Here is a 10,123-nt window from a genome sequence, read left to right as displayed (position 1 = left end):
TACAAAAAACCCACTGGGGCTGAGGCTGGTTCATCTGAAAACCCCCTGGGGAGGCCAGACTGCGGCGTGTGCCGGAGTGCCAGGAAGGCGAGCGGGGCCGGAGCGCTTTGAGATCTGCGGGCGGACAGCGGAGGGGCGCAGACGGGCCCCCGAGACCCTCCCTAGACCCGGAGCGCGGCCTGGCGCGTGGGCTGGGTGCGACCCCGGCCTCGCGCTCAGGGGCGCGTGGGGGTTTCCCGCGAGCCGCCCCCGCTGGCCGGTGACTCAGCGCGCCGGGGGCGGTCAGACAAGGGCCGCGCCGGGCCCGGCGCAGGCAGAGTCCGTGCGGCGCTCGGCCGGGAAGCAGACGCGGCAGTTTCGCAGGTAAGGCCGTGGCCGTGGCGCGGAGGGCGGCTGGCTCCATCCGGGGTCGGGGCGGGCTTCCGGCGGGTCCGGGCTCTCCCGGCGGTTCGCCCGGGGCCGGGCCGGGGTGCGGTGCGGCCTGGCTCCAGCCGGTGTGTTGCCTTTCAGACGCAGGGAGACGCGCCGCGCCGCGCCCGGAGCAGCCCCTCGCCTGGAGCCCATGGGACGCGGCCACTCGCCGCTCGTGACGGCGGCGCTGCTGCTGCTGAGCCTGGGGCCGGCCGCCCTGACGCCCGCGCTCCCCGCGCGCTGCCCGCCCGGTGAGTGCCCGGGTCGGGGGGACCGAGCGGGCGGGGGCCGGGGGGGGGAACCGAGCGGGTCGGGGCCGGGTCGGGGGGGGGGACCGAGCGGGCCCCGCTGGTCAGCGCTGGAACTAGCCGCTCTCTCTGGCTCCTTCGCAGGCAAGTTCCTCAGCTGCGCGGACTGTGGGACGAGCCCCGAGGCGGTTTGTCTCGCGTGCCCCAGGGGCACTTTCTCCGCCACGGCCAGTGCCCAGGAGACGTGCACCAGGTGCCGCAGGTGTGAAGGTGAGTGCTGCCGGGATTACTGCCCAGACGGGGGCACACCTGGGTATGGGAACTGTATGGCGGGCCATGAAGGCTCACGACATTGGGGGGGTGGGCTCGGGGTGGGGCCAGAAATGAGGAGTTCGGGGCGCGGGAGGGGGCTCTGGGCTGGGGCAGGAGGGGTGCAGTGAGGGGTTTGGGGCATAGAAAGGTGCTTTGGGCTGGGACTGAGGGGTTCAGAGGGCGGGAGGGGGATCAGGGATGGAGCAGGGGCACGGGGAAGGTGAGGGCTCCAGGTTGGGGTGCAGGCTCTGGGGTGGGGCTGACAGGTTTTGGGTGCAGGAGGGTGCTCTGGGCTGGGACTGAGGGGTTCGGAGCATGGGAGGGGGATCAGGGCTGGGGCAGGAGGGTGGTTCAGGAGGTGTAGGCTCTAGGCAGCGCTTACAGGGCCATCCGTAGCTATTCTGGGGTCCTACACAGCCCCCCTCAGCACTCCCTGGCAACACGGCTGGGGCCAGGTCCCTGCACTTCCCCTGTTGCTGAGTGCAACCCTGGCCCTGCTGCAGTCTTAAGGGGCGGGGCAGGGGTGGAGCAGGGTAGGGGCTTTGGGAAAGGGGTGGACTGGGGGCTGGACTGGGGCAGAGTAGGAGTGGGAAGAGGTGGGGCAGGGGCTGGAGCAGTATGCAGCTGTGCAGGGCACCAGGAAATTTGGTGCCCCAAGTTTCCTGGTGCCCTGTGCAGCTACATACTTTGCATATGGGTAAGGTCGGCCCTGGGAGCTTACCTCAAGCGGCTCCCAGAAGCAGCAGCATGTTCCCCCTCCACTTCCTACACAGAGGTGCGGCCAAGAGGCTCTGCTGCATGCTGCCCCTGCAACTCCCATTGGCTGCAGTTCCCGGCCAATGAGAGCTGCAGGGCAGTACTTGGGGCGGGGGCAGCATGTGGAGTAGAGCCCCCTGGCTGCCCCTACGTGTAGGAGCCGGGGTGGGGGAAACATGTCGCTACTTCCGGGAGTCATGTGGAGCAGCCCCTGACCCTGCTCCCCCGCTGGAGTGGGGCAAGCCCCACCCCGTTCCCCTGCTGGCGGGCCGGATGCGACCCATAGGCCGTAGTTTGCCCATCCCTGATCTAGTAGGTGTGTTAGCATAGCAGGATGTAGTATACACAGACGTTGAGCTGTAAATGGAATTGTTCAGCCTTGGAAGCTAAGGTAAGCCTACTGTTGGTACATGATTAATAATCTCTAGATCCATGGGCCTTTTAAACAGCATATCTCTGTATGCTGTGTCTTTCCCCCTCCCCCCCCCCATCCAAAGTTTCGCTTGGAAATAAAATTGTGCAAAGGTAGATATGTTAATATACCCCAGCTCCTGTTTTGTGTGTGAGTCAGCAGTGCATGGCTGTATTTTTGTGACTGTATTCAGTATGTAAGCAAAAATTTGATCCCTAGCTGTCATAAGGGCTTTTGTAATAAGGCCCTCAGCTGGCCTCAGTTTGGATACCCTTGTATTACCAAAAAGGAAAAAGCAACAGAGGGTCCTGTGGCACCTTTAAGACTAACAGAAGTATTGGAGCATAAGCTTTCGTGGGTGCATGCCCACTTCATCAGACGCAAGTAAAGGGACCCTCTGTTGCTTTTTACAGATTCAGACTAACACGGCTACCCCTCTGAAACAAAAAGGAAAAAAAGTTCACTTTTAAAAAAAAATTTAATTGTCAAAGTGAAAATCTGTTTGGTGCATCCATTGCACTTTTCTGGCCTGCACTCTCAGCTTGAATCCTCTGAAGAAAATCAGGCAGGAGGTCCCTCTACTCATCACAGCCCTGTTATGATGTTTTACTAGGATGAGCTCACTTCTGTCCCAGATTCTTTGAGGAATGAGTGCCAATATGGGATATCTGTTTTTGCTCTACAGGAAAATTCAAATATAAAAGGGAGTGTTCTCCAACAATGGATGCAGAATGTGCATGTAAGGATGGGCATCGCTGTATTGGAAAAGACTGTTCTAAATGTGTAGAAAACTGTGGAGTAGGTCAGGAACCTCTTGAAGAAGGTAAGGCTGCCTTTGTCTTGTTACTCTCTGTAAAACTCTTAGGTGCCAATAACAGTAGAAAAGTCCAAGTGACTGTTTGCAGAATTGGGGCCTTATTGTAGTACTTGCTGGTTCATTAGCTCAGTAAAATTCCATTAACATAGGTAGGGCCCTACCAAATTCACAGTCCAAGTTGGTCAATTTCATGGTCATAGGATTTTAAAAATCATAAATTTCATAATTTCAGCTATTTAAATCTGAAATTTCAGGGTGTTGTAGGGGTCCTGACTGAAAATGGAGTTGTTGTGGTGGTGGGTCGCAAGATTATTGTAGGTGGGGGGTGGGGTTTGGTACTGCTACACTTACACATGTGCTGCTGCTGGAGAGCTGCGGTTGCTGGCCATGAACTTAGCGCTGAAGGCACAGCTGCCGCCAACATCAGTGCAGAAGTAAGAATGGCATGGTATGGCATTGCCACCCTTACTTCTGCACTGCTGCTGGCAGGTGCGCTGCCTTCAGAGCTGGGCTCCAACCAACAGCTGCTGCTCTCCAGCTGCCCAGCTCTGAAGGCAGCACAGAAGTGAAGGTGGCAATACCACAACCCCCCTGCAACTCCCTTTTCGGTTAGGATCCCCAGTTTGAGAAAGGCTGGTCTCTCCTGTGAAATCTGTATAGTATAGGGTAAAAGTACACAAAAGACCAGATTTCACGGTCCATGACATATTTTTCATGGCTGTGAATTTGGTAGGGCCCTAAACATAGGCCTTGTTCCTTTGGGATACGAGTGACAAAGAAAAGATACCCGCAGAACTCTGGAATAACAAGAACAGAGACATTCTGGCCTTGGGGCACAGTTCATAGGAGGACAGTTGACTCTTCAGTATCTGGAAATACATTAACAGAATTAGTCCTGTCAGCTCAAGTTCAGGGGCCTCAAGCAACTTGTTTACAATGAAAGCCACTTATTAAAATATTCACTTAGTTAATGCAAGACCTTTACTGATCCTTGTTACAAGCCACTGATGATGAAAATTGATATATAAATGCTAAATTATTTTTGCTCAGCTGTACAGTAATGTCTCTTGCACCATTTTAAACTTCAATTTATATAAATGGTAAAACTCTTTTGTATTTTTCAAAGCTTGCCAGACTTGTCCCAGTGGGACATTTAACAATCAGACCAATGGTCCCTGCAGACAATGGACAAAGTAAGTACTTTTTTAAAAAACAAGTGATATAGCTTTTTGGGTCTGGGTTTAATTCATTTTCATACATCTATTTTTTTTTTAAACATATTTAAGATGCCTTCCAGATAAGGTCCTGGTGAATGGGACTAATAGGAGTGATGTGGTTTGCGGACAAGCTTCAGAAACTATGACTCCATCCACCATTTCCATCGTAGTCTCTACCCATGTACAAGGTGAGTTATTGCCTAATAATTCCTCGCTAGAGTGAAATAGTTACAGCTTGCCTTGCAATTAAATAAACTAAGGCTCTCATGCTTATAACTGAACTTAAGGGTCCTTTTATTTGTCTCCAGTCTCACAGATTGGTGCAGCAGCAGCAACTCTGAGCAGTAAAAGCAAAAAGAAAAGTAGCTTTTGTTGTTTAGGGACAAATAATCCAGCTGCTTCCATTGCAGGGGAGCTTTGCTCTACAATCATTTTTAAGGAATGTTTTTGCTTCTTAGGGAAGGATCTTCAGGTGGTCACCGTCGGGATCGCTGTTACTGTGGCCGTGGTGGTATGCATAATGTTTCTGCTGCCTTTGTATGTGTGCTTCAGCATCTGCGACAAAAAGAAACTACCTGCCATGTTCAAGAAAAGTAAGACATGCAACCTACAAACTTCCTTTTCCTAGTGGTGGGCAAGCAGGCAAGAATCCAGGTTTCAGAGTTTCCTTGAAAGCTAGCAGCATAGTTGAACTTAAAAATGTGTTCTTTGAAAGTCCGTCACTATACTATGAAAAGAAAATCAGGTTTTAGATTTTTATTATTTAAAAAAAAAAAATCGGGCTATTGGGAGGAAATTGGCTTTAGAAATGTTACAAAGGAGGTCTCCCGTGGCCCTTTGGAATTTGGTAGTGACTGAAGCCGAGAGAGTAATTTATTTTTTGGGAGTCAGCCAGCAAATTAAAAATCAGAAAAAAAAATGGATTCCGTTCAGAAAATGTTCAGACTTTGTATGAAAATTGGAAGAGTCAATTTTGGATCATCTGTTTCATTTCAGTCATAAAAAGTGTGTGTGTCCATCCATGTCTGTCCCCTTTTAACCTTTATCCCAGTGATTTAGTGCACTTGCCTGGGATGGAGGAGAACCACATTTGAATCCAAACTGTGGAGCAGGGACTCAGACTCACATCTCCTCCCTCCCAAATGAGCATCTGAAGCCCCAGGCTATAGGCTATTCTGTGTGGGTTGCTTTCAATCTCTCCTGTTGAAGTTGTTCCATTTCCGTATTAACTACTTAAATATTAATTGGGCCAAAGAGAGTGCAAATGACTTCATAGCCTGGTGATTAAGGCACTCACTTGGGAGGTAGGCTATGAAAACTTGAATCATCCCTCCGCATGATTCAAAGTGGTCTGTCAAGTGCCCTAACCACTGGGCAAAAGATTAGGAGGATGACATACAGAGACACATGGGTTTCTGAAGCTGGTGCTGAAAAAGTTTTTCCCAGCCAAAACTAATTGGGTCAAATTCGTGAATAGTTGCAGGTTCATCGAAACAGCACTTTTTTGGCCAACTATTTGGCCAAAAAATGTGACCCAGCTCTAGAAGTGACACAATTTTGTAAAGATACAATATTTGACAGGTTCCTACCTTTCTAAGACCGACAACAAATGAAACCTCAGGAAGCTCCCAGGAAATTACACTCTTAGGTGTACCGATGGGACATCACCTGCACAATGGTAGAGAAACCTCCTATCTTCCTCAGTATCTCTGCTTCTGTATGGGGAAGGACATGTTCACTTAGACAGGCATGAGCTAAGAACACAGTATGTTACATTCCACTTCGATCTGGGTTTTTAACTCCCAACAGAATGCCAGTCACAACATGTTAAGACTACTGCCTCCATGGGTTTAATTAGTATCTCATGGTTCTATGTATTTATGCACCTTGGAGATATTCTGGAGTGTGTCTTGGCTAATCTTTTAATGTGTTTCTCAAGTGACATGAAAGGAAGAAAAGGGAAGGAAACCCATCCTTTTCTCCACACCCTTTCCTGTGGAGCTTCCTGCAGCTGGAACTCCCTCCTTGACTTGGTCTGGCAAGCTTCAGTCCTCCCCTTCATGCCCTTCCTGAAAATGGATTTCCTCCAAAAAGCCTATAAACCCTACCTGCAGAGAGAGGCGTTAACATTTTAGCTGAAAACCCAAAACATTAAATTTAAACAAATTGAAGGGTGACACTCTCCTGCCTCCTCTTGATTCCACAATCTCCCTGTTTTCTGCTCCCTATTCCTTTGTTTATATTTTTTGTCCATTCAAATTGTAAGGTCTTTGGAGTGCAGAACCTGTGTACACTATGTTGGCACTAAACTATGTGTGTGTTTACACACACACACACACACACACACAGTTTAGAGCCATCAGCTGAAAATAAAATCAGATATTTCAACCATGAGATGTTCATGGGATGGGTAAGAAAAGTAGAATTAAGCATGTACATGTTCTGTTGTAGTCAAACAGCAGTTGACTGTGTGTGTATATATTTGTGTATATAACTTGCCAGCAAATTAAAGAAGTATGGGCTGGATGAATGGACTATAAGGTGGATAGAAAGCTGGCTAGATTGTCGGGCTCAACGGGTAGTGATCAATGACTCCATGTCTAGTTGGCAGCTGGTATCAAGCAGAGTGCCCCAAGGGTCGGTCCTGCGGTCGGTTTTGTTCAATAACTTCATTAATGATCTGGAGGATGGCGTGGACTCCACTCTTAGCAAGTTTGCAGATGACACTAAACTGGGAGGAGTGGTAGATATGCTGGAGGGTAGGGATAGGATACAGAGGGACCTAGAGAAATTAGAGGATTGGGCCAAAAGAAACCTGATGAGGTTCAACAAGGACAAGTGCAGAGTCCTGCACTTAGGATGGAAGAATCCCATGCACTGCTACAGACTAGGGACTGAATGGCTAGGCAGCAGTTCTGCAGAAAAGGACCTAGGGGTTACAGTGGATGAGAAGCTGGATGAGAGTCGACAGTGTGCCTTTGTTGTCAAGAAGGCTAATGGCATTTTAGGCTGTGTAAGTAGAGGCTGGTGATTTCCATTAGTAGAAATTTCATTAAAGAAACTGGTTTACGAGCAGGGCTTTGGAGCTGTGCTCCGGCTCCGCTCCAGCTCCAGGCAAAAACCTGCAGCTCCAGCTCCGGGCTCCGCTCCAAAGCCCTGTTTACGAGTAAAATCAACCTTGCAACTGATACGTGGATTTATTCTAATCCATATATGAAACCTATTTGGTGCCAATAGTGGTATTTCAATCTACAGGGGAAAGCAATATTGTTCTCTGAAGTCTGGAGATTCCATGCTGCCAGCTCTCCTCACCTCAATGAGAGCCTCCTGTGCGTTGGGGAAAGCAAAGCACAATAGACTAACTTGCCAGGAAATATCTTTGGAGAAAAAGGCAATTTCAGGTCAAATAACTGTACAATTTTGAAGAACTTCCTAACACCATGCAGTCATTGCTGAGGGAAAATGATATGAGTGATAAAAAATGTAATTCAAGTTAATCATCTCTTTCTGTTTAGTGAATGTAACACCTGAGCAATCGACTCAAGAGGAGGATGCCTGCAGCTGCCGCTTTCCAGAGGAAGAACAAGGAGACTGTGATGACTGTAGCAAATCCAAACTATTCAGGGATTCCTTGGTGCATTAGAAACTGGACTTTCTAAGGAAGCCAATTGTGGTTTCCTTTGCTTTGAGAGCACAGGACAGGAGCCTGGTTACATAATTGGGGTGGGGGGGAGGAGTAGATGCAGGTTAAGTGAATTTTAAAACTTACCGACTGAACAATGCAGTCGGTGGTGGATGAAGCAGGTCTTTCTCAGTACATCACTGTCCTACAGACAGAAGAGTTGGTCCTTTATTTAAAAAACAAACAAAAAAACAAAAAACCTCTTTAAAAATTAACCCTTGCCAACATCTCAAATTCTAACGAAACTCTCTGGGCAGCATCTTTAAAATGAAAGCCAACTTACTAACTTTTTTTCATATGGTGGGACTAATATTTCTAATATATTATGATTTGCCCTAGAGACTAAAAAGCATCAATAAGACAGGAACCACAAGCCAGACTGGTCTTCTGTTACCTCTAGTAGGAGATGCCTATGCTATAGCTTACTTATTCAAGTTTGGGAGTGAGAATAATGTTCCTGAAGTTACAGACTAAACACTGAATACAGCTAGGTACAGTGCAGGCAGCCAGCATACAAGCTTCCACCACCTTGCTCTTTTCATGTCTGGAACTATAGCCCCTCCTAATTCATGCTCAGCTATCACACTAATGGGTGTGGTATAAAATCCTAGACTGATACTATTTCAACTGCCAGAATGAACTTCTATATCCTGCCCTACAGAATGCTTTCCTATTCCAGTTTAGGTAGAAGTTAAAAGGAATATGGTAACTCAGGGTTGTCAAATGCCTCAGAACACCTTTTCCGTGCTTTCCAATAGCTGTTACATTGATTGGCTTTATAGTTGGAGTGGCAACACCGGGGCCACCCCAAGTACCGCCCCTGCAACTCCCATTGGCCAATGGGAGCTGCAGGGGCGGCACCTGCGGACGGGGCAGCATGCAGAGCTGCCTGTCTGTGTAGAAGCTGGAGGGGGGACATGCCACTGCTTCTGGAAGCTGCTTGAGGTAAGCAACACCTGGAGCCTGTACCCCTGACCCCCTCCCATGCCCCAACCCCCTGCCCTAGCCCTGATCCCCCTCCTGCCCTCTGAACCCCTTGGTCCAAGCCTGGAGCACCCTCCTGCACCCCAAACTCTCATCCCCAGCCCCACCCCAGGAGCCCTCCTCCCTCCTCTCCCCCAATCCCCTCCCCCAGCCCAGAGCCCCTTCCCCCACACTGAACGCCTCATTGCTGGACCCACCACAGACCCTGCACCCCCAGCCAGAGCCCTCATCCCCTCCCGCACCCCAGCCCCCAATTTCATGAGCATTCATGGCCCACCATACAATTTCCATACCCAGACACGGCCCTTGGGCCAAAAAGTTTGCCCACCCCTCGGCTACACTGTGACAAGCTAATTTGATCTGAGACCATGTGATTAGTGCAACTGGACTGTATCATCCTTTTGATCTTAAAATATTACCCTCTGATTTTTGGATATGTTAAATACGGTACATACATTGCAGGTACAGTACATGTAAAATATAACTTACTATGTTGCTAATTTCATAGGTAGAACTATGAGGTTAGAAATACACTTTCTGATATGAAAATATCTGCCTTGATCAGTCACTATTGCTTTTAATTTGAATAAGAATGGGAATGTGTATGTTTGAGTCATGGCATTGGCAGTGATAGTTGTACCCTTTTACAGCACTATAAACGTATTTTATATTTTATCATTAAGTGTTATTCAAAAATATAATGAAAGTCAACATGTCATGTAAAGACTGGTTTTGGTGGGTGTGTTTTTTAAACTAGGCAAGGTACATTCCGTCTAGCAGATGAATGAGAGCCCAGTCACTCTCTCCATGCAACATAAGCCTTATGTAGCAGTAATTTTTTACCAAACTCATGCTTGCTGGTTTTGATTAAATTTGTATATAATTGATTACAAAGCAAAATGTAAGAAAAGAAGAGTGGGGACTGTAGCCCTGCCTGTAAAGTTACATATTTACATTTATTTAAATAAGATTTAAAAAAAAAATAAAGTAAAACTTTTCCTACATTTTTTTTTTAATCCTCTCAATTAATGTGTTTTCAAACAGGAGAATGAGTGACCCTTACATAATGTAATATTTGCAAGTTTTAAGATGTAATGATCAAGGAGGGTGGTCGGTTTTTTCACTATTTATAAATGAACATTTGGTTCTTGTAAGAAGTTCAGAATGTCACAGATTACCCTGTGATCAGTTTCTAATCTAGAACCTCAGCAGTGGTATTTTCCCTGAAAACACTTGCATCACTCTCAGACAGAATCTGCATATCTTCAGGAACTTGAAATTCTT

General features: G+C 48.0%; 1 protein-coding gene across 1 annotated transcript; it reads left to right on the top strand.

Annotated features, from left to right (window-relative positions):
* The first annotated feature begins 253 nt into the window (after window positions 1-253).
* On the top strand, window positions 254-9,843 carry TNFRSF9 (TNF receptor superfamily member 9). The gene is made up of 8 exons (XM_054008875.1): window positions 254-363; window positions 511-662; window positions 804-929; window positions 2,825-2,962; window positions 4,083-4,149; window positions 4,243-4,361; window positions 4,632-4,766; window positions 7,689-9,843. The coding sequence occupies exons 2-8, from the start codon at window positions 563-565 to the stop codon at window positions 7,814-7,816; spliced, it is 813 nt and encodes a 270-aa protein (XP_053864850.1). The 5' UTR covers window positions 254-363; window positions 511-562; the 3' UTR covers window positions 7,817-9,843.
* Window positions 9,844-10,123: the final 280 nt, after the last annotated feature.

This window comes from Malaclemys terrapin, chromosome 19, assembly GCF_027887155.1.
Source record: "Malaclemys terrapin pileata isolate rMalTer1 chromosome 19, rMalTer1.hap1, whole genome shotgun sequence".
NCBI lineage: Eukaryota > Metazoa > Chordata > Testudines > Emydidae > Malaclemys > Malaclemys terrapin.
This window is presented reverse-complemented; position numbering and strand designations above follow the sequence as displayed.

What these genes read in the sequence shown, in the direction of transcription:
- TNFRSF9 (XM_054008875.1), top strand. Translation starts at nt 563, where the DNA reads ATGGGACGCGGCCACTCGCCGCTCGTGACGGCGGCGCTGCTGCTGCTG. An exon ending in CAGGTGCCGCAGGTGTGAAG is followed by an intron (nt 930 to 2,824) that starts GTGAGTGCTGCC and finishes TTTGCTCTACAG; the next exon opens with GAAAATTCAAATATAAAAGG. An exon ending in AGTCTCTACCCATGTACAAG is followed by an intron (nt 4,362 to 4,631) that starts GTGAGTTATTGC and finishes TTTGCTTCTTAG; the next exon opens with GGAAGGATCTTCAGGTGGTC.